General features: G+C 43.9%; 1 protein-coding gene across 2 annotated transcripts in view; it reads right to left on the minus strand.

Annotated features, from left to right (window-relative positions):
* Nucleotides 1-715: 715 nt before the first annotated feature.
* The window catches only part of ZNF217 (zinc finger protein 217), a 28,069-nt gene continuing 11,926 nt past the window's right edge, over nucleotides 716-16,858 (minus strand). The window contains exons 2-6 of one of the 2 annotated variants that reach the window (XM_082857031.1): nucleotides 12,685-14,452; nucleotides 8,717-8,833; nucleotides 6,356-7,870; nucleotides 4,780-4,911; nucleotides 716-2,880 (exon numbers count right to left, since the gene is read on the minus strand). In XM_082857031.1, coding sequence (XP_082713157.1) covers nucleotides 4,802-4,911; nucleotides 6,356-7,870; nucleotides 8,717-8,833; nucleotides 12,685-14,077 — 3,135 coding nt within the window. In that variant the 5' untranslated portion in view covers nucleotides 14,078-14,452 and the 3' untranslated portion in view covers nucleotides 716-2,880; nucleotides 4,780-4,801. Of the gene's footprint in view, nucleotides 2,881-4,779; nucleotides 4,912-6,355; nucleotides 7,871-8,716; nucleotides 8,834-12,684; nucleotides 14,596-16,858 lie in introns of those variants that run through there. The other variant, XM_082857032.1, reaches the window with a different exon arrangement.

The raw sequence follows: 16,858 nt of genomic DNA on the forward strand, positions 1-16,858 counted from the left end.
GTATGTCCCATTCACACTAGGAAGTAGAATCTCATTGAAAGGCTGTACAATTGGATTAACATCAGGTGCCCAAGTCCCAGACACTGGCACAGAGATGTCACCCAGGCACCACAAATGGCCAAGTTCTGAGGAAGGAAGGGCAGATAAATAAGATGTCATTGTGTGTGTGTGTGTGTGTGTGTGTGTGTGTGTGTGTGTGTGTGTGTGTGTGTGTGTGTGTGTGTGTGTGTGTGTGTGTGTGTGTGTGTGTGTGTGTCGGGGGTAGAAGGTTAAGATTAAAATCGGGTTAAGAAACCTATCAACTAAACCAAGTAAGTGGATCTTGTTTGGATCCTGACTGCAACTTACCAGTTGTCAGAAGACGTTTCTCAGACAACCAGGGAATGCAGACAGACATGGAGGTCAGTTATGAGAAATCGTTTTCCGCTTAGTTAGGTGTGATCAGGAAAAGTCCTTATCTGTCAGAGATACTTAGAAGTGTCTGAGGAATGAAATTAAATTATGTCTAAGATTTGCTTTAAAATACTCAGGAAAGGGGTGGGGAATCACAAAGAGACTGGCAAAGTGTTGCTGACGAGCACATGGGGACTCATTATATTAATCTATTATGGTGTATGTCTAAAATTACATTTATAAAAAGTTAAAACAAAATCAGAAAGCAGGGACACAATAAAGACCAAAGCCCAAGACTGCAAAACACCAAATCTATATTTACATCCACATATAATAACATAACTTTAAGCTGAAATATATCATAAATAAAACAAGTAATGTCTATGGTTTGACAACTTAAGTATCAACAATTAAAATAAATCAAACTGGAATGAAATAAATACATAAACAAAAATCCAACAGATTGTACCTCTATTATATGTACTGTTGTCTCAAAGAAAAAAAAAAAACACAAAACCAGTAGTATCCCAATAGTTAATACTGATGGACAAAAAAAAAAACAAAAAACACATTTTGGAGTACAAGGGCTGTGGAAAGAAAAAAAACTGATATTTTTATGCACTCAGAAATGTGGTTAAGAAGGAGAAATCTGAAAGCCCCCAAAAATTTCAGCATAACACGAACTGACTTGTTTTCAAATAGATTTGGTGATTTTTTTTTTTTTAAATACAGATTTAAATTTCAGCCCTCTATTATCATGTATCCCCTTTTAGGATTTATATTTATCATCACAGCAAGCTTTCTGTAACACTCATTGGATTAGGTAAGGATCAGGTCAATCATCTTGCAAATGTGTTAATCTTCAAAAGTAGGCTATAAAAGTGCAAAACTATGAAAACAAAAATCTAGATTATGTACATATGGCTCAGCTTGTGAACAGGAAGAAAGGTAAATAGTGTACACTTTCCTGATACAAAGCACTTCATCACGATGCCAGCAGACTGATCTCAAACCAGGTCTCCCTTTTCACCTGGGAGTTAAGACTTTTCTATCGAGTAGGTGTCATGTTGCATAATGAAAACAAACAAAAAAACATCAGGATTCTTTGAGGACATTACCCTTGCTCTAATGGAGAAGGGCAGGGCAAGAAAAATTAACAGTGCAAATTTACTTTTGAAACAGTTTTGTTAATGAAGAATTTTGTGGTCGCTAAACCCAGGTACTGCAGAATACACTCAGCCATGGGACAGCGGATTAAGAGAATAGAAGTTTAAAACATCTAGTAAGCCAGCTGGTGGCTAGCCTCTCATTAAAACCCAAATTGCATGTACACTGAGAAAAACGCTGCTGCTTCAAAACAACCAAAAATGGGAAGACAACTGAGGTCTCAAAACAGATTACCTCTCCCCTGAGTACCAGAAAACTCAGCCAGCACGCACTCCTGCAAAATCCACGTGTCTGTAATTAACCCGAGTGTGTCCACAGTTAACCCAAATGCCAGACACACCAAGACTTCCAAATGCAAACCTAAAATTACCCCAAAACTTTCATTTCTTTTAAAATTGTTTCCAATATATATATAATTCACATGTACAATTTAGTGTTTATATTTTTATATATGAATTTAGGCAAATGCCAGAAAAACCCAGGAATTGTCCAACAAAAATGATTAATTTGATAGAAAACAAATTTAAGTAACTCCACATACGATTTGGTACGCTTATTGAATGTGTGGCTGGCCTACAGAGGAAATGTTTCCCTGTAGATACACACACTTAAAAATCCCACAAACCATGCCATTCCCTCAGAAAAGGACGGTGGATCTGGGTCTTTCTCAGATGACATACCGAAATTTGCAGTAAAAGGGCACCAAATTCAGAATGGCTGATCTCCGTACATGCAGCACATATTCATAGGGGGTCAATGCTTCTGTTAACAATTCTGTTAAGACAACAGACTGCGGAGGATTTAACATAATACAAATCATTGAGAAATTTTTTAAAAAACATACATTTTAAATGAAAGAGGACAAGTAGCAGAAACATGCTCCAAGTGATGAGCAACATTAGAGAAAAGAATACACACAGTTTTAAACAAGCAGGTTTACAACATATATTTACAGTTTTACCTGAGGTGCAAGCGTTATATACTTTCTCCCCATCCCACCCCCCAGCCCAAATGATTTCTTTTCAGCAGCGCTCAAGTATGCAAAAAAACTCCACTTCTTATTTGGTCAATTCTAAAAAAAATATTATTCAGGGCAAAATAGAGATGTCCGGTCTCCATTTGTGTACAACCCAACTGTTCCAACTATAGTTTTTATTGCTATTTGGTACAAAAGTTAACAGAACAACTTTACAAAACCGTAGTGTTCTTTATATATGTACAGTACAATCACAGCTTATTTCAGTAGCTTTCACCATCTGCTTTTTCAAAAGATGAACTAATTCAATTTCATGGAGAGTACACATTTATATCCATCAAGACCTAAGGGGGGGAGGGGGAAAGGTTTAAAGATGATTAGGATAAAACTAAATACAGTATACAAAAGTCTTAAAAAAGAAAAAAGAAGTATAATAAATAAATAGAGCTAAAGGGATCTAGAAATGCAATGGGTTCCATTTAAGCTTAAATTTTGTGACCAAAGTCTCAGGAGTCTAAATAAATAAAAGCTGCACTATTTAGGGGGTGCTAATATATACTTAACAGTGATTTAATGAAGATGATTTAACCAAGAACCAGAATTCATATCTGACAGTTGCCAAAGGCAACTGCCACCTATAAGAAACTCTGGAAGTTTATACCCTATGAAAGGGAAATTCATGGCACAGAGTGTAACAATATTTGTTCAGCCAACACCTATTGACTTGTATGGCTGAAATTCCCAGCGATGGGCCAGCCACTGAACGAAGGAGACCCCTCCTCAGCTTAGCTCGGAGTGGAAGGCCGACGCCCAGGTAAGATGGGCACAAATGGGTAAGAACCACAGCTCAGACGGAACACAAACAGGGAAGCCCCAGTTCCCGGCAAACATTCTGCAGAGATGATACGTGAGCTGGTCCTGAAGTCTCAGAACGAGGTTGTTTGGCAAAGAGGGTGCAGGAAGAATGTTCCCGGGGAGAGAGAAATGCAAGCAGAGTAGCCCAGAGGCTGCAGGAAGAGGCCGGAGCTGGATAAACAGGACGGTTCCCATCTGCTGTTACATGCAGTGCAAATAATCTATTGCTTACAACCTATAAATTTTCTGTTTTCAGGTTTTAAGGCAGAGTGGATTTAATCTCATTCCTGTGATGACACCAGTCTCACACCACTGGCATCACCTGAGCGGGAGAGAAGGATGTAGAGCTGCAGAGGCTGACGGGCCCCATGTGTCCCAGTGAAAACAGAAGAAGAAATTCTGCCCTAGTCCATGAGCCTTTATCTCTGTACCTAGATCTAGCAGGCACTCAGTCAAGAGTCTGCTCCATGGGGATATGGTGGTGGTTTGAAAGGACAAGAGTTATCTGGGAGGGAACTAGATCGGTCCACGAGCCCCAATCTTTCCATTCAATTTATTTTTAAAAGCATCCTAGTGTGACTCTCACACAGACATCATGCCCCCTGCCCAAACTTGGAAGTAACTAAACTAACACGTGTACAACTCCAAGAACACTGAGGCTTTGGGGTAGCTACCGTTAGATACATTTGCCATGTGAACCAAAAAGTCGAAATAAACCTACTTGCTCTGTCCCACTCCCCTCCCCCAACAGATAAGGATTTATAAAGGCTTTGAACAAGCTCTTAAACTGGAGGGTTGGGGCACAGGCCTTGGACTGTGCAGACCTACGACCAAAAGTAGGCAGAGTAAGGCGCTGGGCAAGTTACATAATCCAAGTCTCAGTCTCCATATCTGTAAAGTGGGCACAGGACCTCCTAACCCAGGGATCGGCAAACTTGTTCTGTAAAGGGCCAGACAGTTAATATTCTCGGCTTTGCAGGCCATGAAGTCCCTATCCCAATTACCCACCTCTGCTGCTGTGGCACGAAGCAGTCACAGACAATACGTAAAGGAATGGATGTGGCTGTGTGCCAATAAAACTTTATTGACAAAAACAGGTGGTAGGCAGTTGGCTAACCCCTGACCTGATGCTGTAAGAAGGATTAAATGAGCTGATGGCGATAAAACACTTCACTCAACGCCTGGCATGAAACAAATGCTTAGTAACTTCCAGTTGCTATTGTTGTTTTTACCATTATCATCGCCGCTGATATGCAGAGACCGGGAGGACTCTGTTTTAAGACACTTCAAAAGTCAAATTCAAAGCAATTTTACTTTTTATTATTAAACTGGATAAGCTAGATGGTTTATTTTCAATTAAGTAAAACCAATGCATTATATGTGCTCACCTTTCATCCCCAAAATAGGGAATCAAGTTTTTTTGTCATTTGGTCGATAATGTGCGTTCCCAATAAAATTCTCATAGTTCCTCTTCTGTAGAATGCTGCTAGATAAGTGTTGATAGGACACAGGCCTTTTTCCTGATTGAAAAAAAAAAAGCATAAAAGGGCATTTAGAATTAAGTTCAACAGTTAGGTAAAATGTGTGGGATGTTAGAAGTCAATTTTCAAAATTCCTAACTGACAAGGTGACCAGAACACATAAGATGCATACATGTTATAAAGTTACTTACAAGGTGAAATGGTTTTAAATGCCACGAGGACATTTCTTAGCACAGAATTTTAAGTCACTAAAGCTAAAATTATCTAAGTGCTAGGTGGTCATCAGTAAAAATTAAAAAGCTAAAAGGAAACAGCAGCATAAGGATTTTAAAGCTTTGTGTATCATGAACCAAAACTGTGTGGAGGAGGAGGGAAAAAAAGACTGATTTACTTGCAACACAGAGCCTTTTCTCTTCAAGTAAAGACACAGTTATGACTCATGTCCATTTTAAGTGCCGAGGAGGGGGAAAAAAAGGGACGCTTCTAATCAAAAGGCTGCAAAAATTATATCTTCATCAGAATTTTTATAAAAGTCACTGGACTGTATGAAAGCAATTGTTTAATTTGCTGTCCCTATCAGATCAACTGGCATCAAGCCATCCTTGATAGAGCATTGTCACCACACAGAATCTTTAATTTGAAATAAATACAAACTGAGAGGTTCAAAATGGCTTTGTCCCTTTGGGACGGACAAACCTGCAGAGTTTATATCCGACAAAAGAAGGCATGGTGGTTTCATCACGTTTTCCAAGGGGGACAGGTCCCCACGACACTCTGATCTACTTTTTTGCAGGCACAGGTATGTGTCAGACACCTCTATGAAACTGTCATGAGTTAGCAAGGGCGTTAAAGACACCAAAGTACCTATGAGCGTAATGGACAATACAGGGAAAAACTGTGCTTTCTACAATTCACTTAAGTATTTAACAAAGGCTAAAGAAGGCAGTGCAGTTCTGTAAGTCTGAACATCAAGCTGTTCAAAAGATTGTTTAACCAGCAGTTCTTAGCCTTCTGCTCTGGTGGATCAAGGGTCCTCATGGGTATTTACTGAGCACCCCTGGCACCACCCTGTGCTGGGCACCTGACAGGGCTGCATACCAAAGTTATATAAAACTCATTTTCTGCCCTGAGTGAGTTCACAGTCTAGTAGGGGTGGTGAGACATGGACAGAAGTACCCCACCTCCGGGCTCCCACCTCCCAGGGTGGGCTGGAGCGCTGGACGCAACACACACGTGCAAAGGAGAAAACTGGACCGTGACGAAGTCAGGTGAGCGGGCGTAAATGACACCTGACATCAGACTCCTGGGTCCTCAAGCGCTTTTCACCATTCTCCCAACCAGGGAGAAAATTAAATTAAAAGAGCGAAATGAAACACTGGGGAATAAGCTTTCATCCTGTAGGGCCGAGTTTGGGGGCCCCGAACCACTGCCCGGTCTCGGAACGTCTCGCCCTCCCGGAAGCCCCCATCTCCAGGACACCCACCTTCCAGCGCCGACCCGGCCGCGGGGCCCGCAGGGCCGCAGGGGAACAGGGCTCCAGCCGCAGCGAAGGGCTTCTGCGCGGGCAGCACGGCCGCATCCGCCTCGCCGGTGGCCAAGAAACGGGGCCGCGCAGGCAGCGCAGTGGGCGGAGGGCACGCGCACTCGGGGGGCAGCAGCGACGTGAGGCCGTGCACCACATGGAACTTGGGGAGGTCGAAGGGCCGCCGGTAGTGGGGGCCGGGTTGGTCCCCATCGCGGGCCGGGGCCCCGACCCTTGGCCGCTTGGGGAGCGGCTCGTCCGGCTCGGCGCCGCGGCCGCAGAAGTAGTCCCGGGCCGGTGGCGCCCAGAGGCCGTCATTCCTGGGGGTGTGGTCACTGCAGCCATTGAGGGCGCCGCCTGGGGCGGGCTGGGCCGGGGCCCCGGCAGGAGGCTGAGGCTTGGGCTTGGGCTCCAGCCGCTTGGCTTTATCCGCGGCCGGGGTCGCGCTGGCTTTGGCGAACATCTCGGAAGGCGGCTGCCGGGCCGCGGCCCCCAGCCCCCCGAGGCTCTGCGGCGGCCGGTGGGACTTCAGGTTGCTGGGGGCTAAAGTGCTGGAGTCGATCCCTGAAGTCAGAGGGGCTTTGCCGGGCCCCGGTGGGGTGGGCTTCGCTTTCTCGGACGGCAGGGGTCTGGGCTGCGCTGGGAAGGCGGGCCTGGGCTTGGGCTTGTAGGGATTCGAGAGGGGAGGCACATCTTTCCCCAGTAAAGCTGGGGGGCATCCGGTCCGTCGACTTCGAAGCAGAGACTTGTTCCGACAGTTTCTGTGGCTATCTGGGTTGTACTTATGCTCCAGTCTCTGGTGCATCGTTAGAACCTCTGGATAAAATGTCTTGAAGGTGCAGAACGGGCAGGTGGTACTCGTGGTCACACTTTTACCCAAAGAAGCTGCCGGGCAGCAGTGGGAAGCCCCGAGGGATAAGTTTAAGGGCTTCTCCTGACAGTTGGCATCGACCTCCGCTTTCTTCTCTCTGTGGCCGACCTGGAGGTGATGGGCCACCCGGCCGTCTGGGTGAGGGGCCACGTCCACTTCTGTTCTGCAGGTGAGGTTGTGTGCCTGAGGTTCAACTGCTGGTCTCTTTTTTAACACGTCCAAATAAGCAGGGGCAGGATTTTTGCTCAGTTTATCGGCACTGTCATCAGCTGCGTTTTTACTGAAATCCTGAGTATCTTTGTGTACTGCTAAGAGGACAGCACTGCCCAGAATGTTCTGAAAGGCAGGGGCCATCCCCTTCAGTTGCTTTGCAGGTGAGCTGCCTTTAACATCTTTGGCACCATCAAAACATCTTTTCTGATTTTTGGTTTGCGCACTGTCAGTGGTTAGAAGTGCATCTTCCGTCTCCTGGTTTTTCCCCTCGTTCCTGACTTCAGCAGCAGCATCGGTCTGCTTGTCCTTGTGATGTCTCTCCAGGTGATACCGCAGAGAGGTCTTCTGGGCTGCAGCATAGTCACAAAATTCACATTTGTATGGTTTTTCACCTAAAACAAGAAATGTCACTCTATTACAGAAGTTTATGAAAGGCATCGAAACAAATAAGACATAGAAAATGGGGTCCTTTCCTTTTCCCTTCTTGTCTATTAATCTTCACATCCAGGATCTGTCATGAGTTGTTTGCTTCATCGCCCTTTCTACCCCAAATATTTGAAAATGTGAACACGTCTTTAATTTAAAAAATTAAAAAGCACACTTTAAAATTATCTCATTTAATCTTCATAACAGCCCTATGGGAGTGAATATTATCCCACTTCTACAGCTAAGAAAATGGGAGTGCAGAAGAGTTAAGTAATTTGCCTAAGGTTGTACGCCGGTGAGCAGATGTGCAAATTCAAGTCCACACAGCCTCCTAAACCATTATGTTACAGCTGCTTCTACAACCTAAAGAAAAGATTATTGGGAATTCCCTGGCGGTCCAGTGGTTAGGACTCTGCGCTTTCACCGCCAAGGGCACATGTTCAATCCCTGGTCAGGGAACTAAGATCCCACAAGACGTGTGGCACGGCCCAAAAATAATTAATTAATTAAAATAAACTTAAAAATAAATAAATGATTGTTAAATATATTCATTGCATTCTAAATCATAAAAATTAATGCGAAAGAGCTGTGGCATTAAAAAATGTTAAAGAGGTTTTAATAAGATGAGAGTTAGGATAAAGGAGAAATTAACTTCACAACAATCAACAGACTACACATATATCCTTAAGCTAGTCCAAGGATCTAGCAGAATATCTGAACAACACAACAACAACAACAAAAATCAGACACAGAACTACATCATAATCCTCTCAACTAATACATGCTGTAAACAAATCTAAGAAGTTCCTTACCTGTATGTGTTCTGAGATGAATATTGAGGTAATAATTTGAACGGAAAAACTTCCCACAATAACTACATTCTCTTGAGGATGTAAGATGCTTTATTTTTCCTCCATCATCATTTTTATCTTAAAACAGAAACAAAAATAATTCATGTAAGAAGATGGCTCAAGTATGTGAACAGGGCGAGCTGACTTAAAGATTCTTGATAGAAACATTTTTGGAAAGTATAAAATAATTTTTATATTAGGTATTGGCTAAAAACATGCCAAATGTTGCTTTGAGGTTGCCTGCAGTATTAAAGCAAGTGTGCATCAGTTTTTTTTCTGAGCACAGCAGAGTTCACTGTAAGATTCAGTTCTTCATCTACCTCGATCACAGGACCATTTAATAGACTGAAACCAACGGGCAGCTGTCCGCTCTCCCAACAAGTCTGAGACACGCAGAACCTGGCAAACTCAAGCTGGACCTGCACACAGGCTGGAATATCCAGATTCTTCAGAATAAGTAATTTAGAAAACCAAGCCAATACAAATCACCGACTTTCCCAACCACCAGAGGAAAAGCTTTTTGTCTTAAGCTTAAGCAAGTTACCACTAGAGGGCAGTGAGCACAACTTAATCTTTACAGAAAATAAAAAAGCTTGGCCCTGGGCAAACACCTAGGAAAGTTTGTCAAAATTTAGCAACGTTTTTGGAAAGCAGGTTGTATTACCCACAAGCACTCACACGGGCTAAATGTACCTGACAACTCAAAATCTGTCCCCAAATGACCCAGGGTTGAACTTTAAACTTCACTCTCTGCAGCCTGATCAGAACAGGGGAGTAAATGAAGGTCCTGGGGGGGCCACTAATGAGAGGAGGACACAGCAGCCCTCCCAGACAGCAGTGCTGCAGTTAAAGTACCGGCTTGCCATATATGGGCGTAAGTTCTAGATGAACCTCCTCTTATATTATTAAATTATGTCATATTACATAAATCACAATATGACTACAACATAAGTCAGGTCATCTCTTTAAATTTAGCATAACTTGTCCTTTTGCCTTGAAAAACTGTAATTCCCTACTAAATGGCCTCTTCCTGGCTCCTTCCACATTCCGCAGTCTAGATTATAGATTTCACTGATTTTAAAAAGCAACTTATAACTAAACCACGGTGAGCCTCCAGGTACAATAAAGACGGAACTATATAGGGAATTCCCTGGCGGTCCAGTAGTTAGGACTCCACATTTTCACTGCCGAGGGCCCAGGTTCAATCCCTAGTCGGGGAACGAGGCACAGCCAAAAAAAAAAGACAGGACTATAAAATCTCTGTCACCCCTAAACTTCCCTGAAGACAACGTAGCCACCTCTAAACCTCTGGACACTCTAAGACAGCAGAGACAACCCTTGATCTAAAAAGGTGTCATGAAGACTTTTAAAAATAATTTACATGAACAACTATTATTAAAGCCATTTATAGCTTAAAGTTTAAAACAATAAAGATAAATTATTTACTCTGCTTTTTGATCTTAAAAGTAAATCTAAAGAAAGCCAGGCTGATATAGTACATAACAATAAAATAAATGTAAACTAGAAGACCACATCATAATATTAATTCATGAAAGTCCATTCCCTAACGTAGAATGCCCAGCTCTCTTTCTGACAATCACACCCAACTCTGTAGCTGGGCTTGCACCTCACTGCAATTTCCTACTTCCAGCTATGTGTCAGGATTTACGGTATGTTGCATCATATCCCAAACGTTATGAAACGCCTTTATTCTAACACAAAGGGCATGAAATGTCCACATCTACCTGGTTCCTGGTCCTTCAGCACCACCTGTGATTTTGCTTGTGCTGCCCTTTAAAGGACTTTTTATAAATAGGCAGTTGAAATCATCCTTGGGAGGTGGAAGACAAGGGTCAATGAACCAATTTTGTAAACAGGGAAATCAGGGCAAAGAAAGGTTAAGCAACACGAAATGGGTCACAGAACAAGGCAGTGGTAGAACCAGACTCAACGCAAGTCTTGGCGCTCCCAACTATCATGGGCTATTCTATCTGCCTGCCGACTGGGCCCAAGTTTTCCACCCAGTTCTGCCCACACCACCTACTGGCAGAATGTGACCGGCTAGCTCATTTCTTTCAGGGCACCGGGGCATCTATCTCACAGGCCTAATTACCTCCCCATTACTGCAGGCCCACAAACAGCACTGCCACTAAGAGGAATCACTTAGAAAACTGGAGGGCTGGTTTAAAGTCATGTTTATGATGTCATTAAGACACCATAGTGCGTTTTCTAGATTTCTGAAAAATGAAGATTGTAAGCATGCTGAGTGCTAGGTTTCCTGTCTCCCAGGAAACTCTAAACATGCTAAATATTTGATATGAAAACTGCTGCTCTCACACCCATCCTGTGATCAGAAAAAGAACTGGGCACCAGCTTCAGAGAAGATGTATTATCTGGTCACATTCACCCTGGATCTCACACCCGGGGTTCTTAGAGACATCAACACACTGTCAAGTTACAATGCAAGAGGCCAGCATGTTTAAACCCAAGACCAGTCTGTAAATGATACCGTTTCTCTAAGACTAATTCATGATCTCATCATTCCTGTGTTGATTATGCAGGGGTTTATTCAGTGTTCTCCAGCAGCAGAATCCTCTGTTCAAACAAAATATTATTAAATGGGTAGAGAAGCTGTGGTTTACGTGAAGACGGGCACGATCTGAACCACAGGTGGACTCCTCCGCCCTAGATGACGCCCACTGGGACTCAAGAGATAGGTCAACAGGACCTCAGCGATGGCTTCCGTTTCCCATAAATGCCATCAGTACATTAGAATTTTGACTGAGCAAGTGAGATCTTTACATCATCTTTGGTGTGTTCACATTCTCTTTACTTTACAAATTGTTTCAGTGAATGAGCTATGAATGAATACTTGCCCCCAGACACAAAGGATAGGGGACCAGGCAGCACCAAATGGCCTAATACTCTTTCTCTGATTGACAACCATTCCCAGTACTGATCTGTGCCCACAGATATCCGTTTGGAATAAACGTGTAAAAGCTGGCCCTTGACAGAAAGGGAAGTGCACTGCATATAAGGATAACTTGTTTTTATAGATTAAGATCAGAAATGCTGGGAAACTGTAAGGGAAGGCCAGCATCTCTCAACTCTGACACTACTGGTACGGGTGGGGGGGGGGGGCCTGCCCTGTGCCTGGGAGGATGTGTAGTGCATCCCAGGCCTCCACTTACTGGGTGTCAGCAGCACACACACCAACACAGTGGTGACGACCAAAACTGTCTCCAGACAGTGCCAGATGTCCACTGGGGGCAAAACTGCCCCAGCGAAGCAGCGCCGATGCACAAGGTAAAATCATGTGTGTCCTGGGACTTCCCTGGTGGCGCAGTGGTTAAGAATCTGCCTGCCAACGCAGGGGACATGGGTTCGAGCCCCGGTTCAGGAAGATCCCACATGCCGCGGAGCAGCTAAGCCCGCGAACCACAGCTACTGAGCCTGCGCTCTAGAGCCCACGAGCCACAACTACTGAGCCCGCGCGCCTAGAGCCCATGCTCCGCAACAAGAGAAGCCACTGTGATGAGAAGCCCGCGCACCGCAACCAAGAGTAGCCTCCGCTCGCCCAACTAGAGAAAGCCCGCGCACAGCAATGAAGACCCAACGAAGATCCAACGCAGCCAAAAATTAATTAATTTAAAAGATTGGTTTAAAAAAAATAAAATAATGTGTGTCTCCTGTTAGCAAAGTATGAAATCACATCACTCTTAGAACAGGAAGAAACCTCGATAAGCCTTATAACTCCACCCTACTGTTACAGAAATGAGAAAGTGAAGGCCCCGAGAGGCTAAGGGACTTACAACAGGGGGATGACACCAGAAACAGCCGGCACTCAAACCCACCTCCCCACCCTGATAACCGGCTAGTGTCCTCTGGCACCGAGCAGAGGAGGGACAGTGCACCACCCAGCAGCTTACCCAGGTGGAGCCCTTCTGGAAGCCCATCCTCGGACCCGTCTTCAGAGCCACCTTCTCGATCGATGGCTCCGTTCTCCTCCAGGGTCGGGGGCAGGTCCGGAGAACAGGTGCTCGGCTGCCTGCCGTCCACTGACATGGGCGGCGACTCGGCATCGGCCCTACGGTCCTTCTTGTGCACCCGGGAGTGCAGGACCAGCTGGTGGTAGGTTCTGAAGGCTTTGCCACACTCGGAGCAATGCGTCGGCTTCTCTTTGTTACTGGCTAACTTGGGGTCTGTGTCCACGGAAGGCACTTCACCGGCGGGGTGTCTGGGCTTCTCCTTATCTTGTGAGAGACCTGGACAACCGCTTTTACTTGTCTTGGACTTTCCGGAACCTTCGGGATGGCTTTTATTCGCGTTCCAAATTTCCCCCAGCTCTTCTTTGTCTGAACAGGACTCATCGTTGTCGGTGCTCCCCTCCTGGCCCGGCTGCTCCTTCACCTCTCGGCACACAGCGACCTTCCCTTTGGTGGCCAGCTGCCAGGCTTGGTAGGTGGTGAATGGGTCCAGCTGAGGTATCCATTTGGCCGGCTTCTTCGCGACCTCAGGGTGAGACCTGGGTCTTAGGTTTAAGAACTGCAGCAACTCTTCCCCCGGAGACGGCATTCCCTCCTGCTGCGTGTCTGTCTGTGAGCTGCGGGTACCGGAAGCAGTGTCTTTGGTGTGCATCTTCCTGTGATCAATGAGACTTTCTTTATTTGGAAACAGAAAGCCACAAACCATGCAGATCTTGTAAGGAGATGAGACGCTCTCAGCCGCGTGCTCCTGCACCACCTCGTTGATGGTCACCGGGCTCTCCAGGCCTGGCTGTGGTCTGCTCTTGGCCCCCGATTTGCCAGTGTGCGTTCGCATGTGATTCTTCAGAAACCAGGGCTCCTTGAATCTTCTGCCACACACATTACACCCGTAAGTGAAAGAGTCCTTGTGTTTCTTCATGTGGATCTCAACGTCGAAGGCGGCTCGAAACGTCTGCCCACACACTTCACAGCAAAGTTCTTCGTTTTCCTTGCAATTCTTATCCTTTGGAGGTTCTGTTCTCACCTGAACTTTATCAAGAGGACTCAGATACTCTGCTTCAACACGAAGAACGGCGGGCTCACAGAGGATAGGCCGATGTTGCATTAAGACGTGTTTATTGAGGTCTTCCGAATGTGTGAAGGTCTGACTGCAAAACATGCAGTCCAAGGGCATATACCCTTCTATTTGGATTATGTTTTTCTCCTGTGTGGCTCTGAAAGGAACAGCAGTGGTCCCTTTTATTGTCATGGCATCATCGATCTCCATTTGGGTGCCAAGAGAATTGCCAATAACTTCTGGTCCATCCATATACATCAAGAGGGATTGAGTTGGCATGTTTCCTGTCTCTTGAGGATTGTATATAAAATTAGAATCTGGGTGAGGAATCTCTGGAGTTGGAATAAGGCCACTTGTAAAGACTTGTCACTCACACGCCCAGCAGCCCGAGGCTTCAAAACTAGAGCAAGTATGTTATGAAAATTCAAAAGAAAGTGTATATTCCTCTGACTTCTTATCTTCAGAAGTCTCAGGAAGCTTAGTGATAAAAACAATCACTGGATCTTTCCACAAACCAGGCAGACAGACTCCCCAGTGCTTGGATTCAGAGATGAGTCAGCACAAAGCATTAGTTCTCTTTGTCTTCATCAAGTGAGTGATTCAGTTGAGCAAGAAGTCAATTCCAGCAACCTGGAGACAAGGGATTTCCAAAACCTAGAGGGAAAAAAAATAGAAACGGCTATAGCTCCAGTCAGAGAAAAGAGAAGGCTGGCCGATGACTCACAGTGGTCCTTCCCACGAAGCACAGAATGTACCTAATTCAGCTGCTTCACTTTTAACTAATACAGCGCATCCTGTTAAAGTGCTCGTTAATTAAATCATTAGCATTTTATCCAGTCAGTACCCTTATCAAACTGCCAGAAATTCATGCAGTTAAACTGAAAACCTGGTGCTTTAATGATTTACATCTAAAATGTAAAGTTTCAGGACAGAAATTGTCAATTTCAGCTGAGTTTGTTTTAACTGCCATTAAAATGCACATGTGTATCCTTACAAACAACCTGTATAAGTATAGAGACTATAAGAATTGTAAAAAATAACAATAAAAGCACTTTAGGTAAAATTTCAAAAGCCAGAGTTTCAAACTGTCTTACAGACAAATCATACAAGAAACACAAATGCCTAAAAGCACACTCAAAGATTACCCATACATAAGTCAACAACATAAGCACAAGAAAATGGGACCCCTTCCTAAAATCCCCATTCAAGAAACACACCTCAGAACCGCTGCTCCTCCTGGCAAAGCAGAACCTTGATATTGATGTATTTTGGTTCACTGGATATTCTGGCCTTCATTCCACTGCCCAAATCCCAGTTTGCTTTTAACAGCGTCAGGCAGGGTAGGGCTTCCTTGTCCAAACAACAAATATACACAAAGCTACTCTGTGAATGTACACATTTAAAATAAAATCCTCAACATAGCTGGTTCAACGTGGCTTAGTGTTTCATCAGAAAATAGATCCTCTCATTTCTAATCCACCTTTCACATATACACTGACCAGGTAAAAAATGCATGAGTTGATTTAACTCTACAGGGTCCGATCTAGAAGCTAATTTTCACTCTTGCAGAAGAATTAACCTCTAAAGCCAACACCCTCCACCTTTACAGCAAGCACAGGAATTGTTTTTAAATAGTCCCAACTCCTTTAACTGAAGTCAGTTAATTCTACCCAAGAAAACAAAAAGACATGCAAACTACTCCCAACACAGTCAACGTTATATTAAAAAAACACACACAACTTTCCTTCTCTCCACTTCCTCAAAGAGCAAGGAAGGGCCTGTAGGCTCAGAGGAGGAGGAAACATTTCTTCCACTCTTTACGCTCAGAGAAAGAAAATTCTCATACTCCCTGTTATCTTTAGTTTTGAGTAAACTAGATCTTTAACATTAAGCTTTTCTAAATAAGACTGCAGATCAAAGTTTAGGGTACAGAAAGAATGGACTAAAGTGTTTTATCTTAATTTCTTAGTCTTTTATTGCAATCACAGTGGAGGATAAACACATGGGCTGGCTACCAGCTGCTGGGTAGGACAGAACAGAACACTCCAGAGACCTGAGTTCCAGTCCTGGCCAAGCCACAACCTTAAAGCTGGCACCACTACATACCTCACCTTTCTCTGTCTACTTAATGAGGGTGGTTAAATTACAGGACCACTTGCCAGGTTCCAAAACTCTGTGGTCCTGGGGTTAGATCTACATTTATGGATAGACATACTCAAAAGAATATTTAATGATTATGCTAATCAAGATGTTAAATGATATTTGGATCTGTGATTGATAATTCGGGTTTCTGTGTAGTCATTTACTCATTCAACAAATATTTACTGAGTGCTAGTGTCCCAGGTAATATTTTAACTGAAGAAAGTAACAGCACACACTCTAGAAAAGCAGTTCTCAAACCCGACAACACTGTTTTCACTGGCCAACAGCTGAATGAGAAAGAGAAAAACTGCTCAATGAGCTCTACACAAAGCTATGTGAATTAATTCCAATCTGAATAAAGATTGTCCTTTATTTGAGGTCCTTTCTACTTTTTGATGCCAAAATACCCTTTTCATAAAACAAAAGAGTGGCAATTGCAGGTTTTTTTTTTTTTAATGTCCTAATTTGGCAAAATCAAAGTCCCCCAGGTCAGACCTCAACATAATTTTTTTTTTTTATAAGAAATTTGACTAGTCTGTGACATTTTTAAGTTTGGGGGAACTCCACTTTTCTATAAATGATCTTTCCCCAAAAGACACCAATCCTAAACTCAGTATCTGGATCAAACATGATGTGGTACATCCCTATTATTTCCCACATTGGGTAACAGCATATACTGGAAATTCCTGTCTTAGAAAGACAATTTAGTTTCAACTCTATCTCTGAAATGTTAAATATCTGGGTTAAGTAAGTCATCATCAGCTTCCAACACAAGACCTAAAGGATTGGTAAAGGAGGGTAGTGGGAAAAACCTTCGGAGAAAGAAGAGCTTCAGTTTTGCCCAAGAGGGTGAACAGGAGGGAGGGAAGGATGTCCCAGGCCAGGGAATCTTGGGGTGCAGTCAGCTGGGGAAGAAGA

The sequence above is a fragment of the Leucopleurus acutus genome, assembly GCF_964270905.1.
Source record: "Leucopleurus acutus genome assembly, chromosome: 16".
Lineage (NCBI taxonomy): Eukaryota > Metazoa > Chordata > Mammalia > Artiodactyla > Delphinidae > Leucopleurus > Leucopleurus acutus.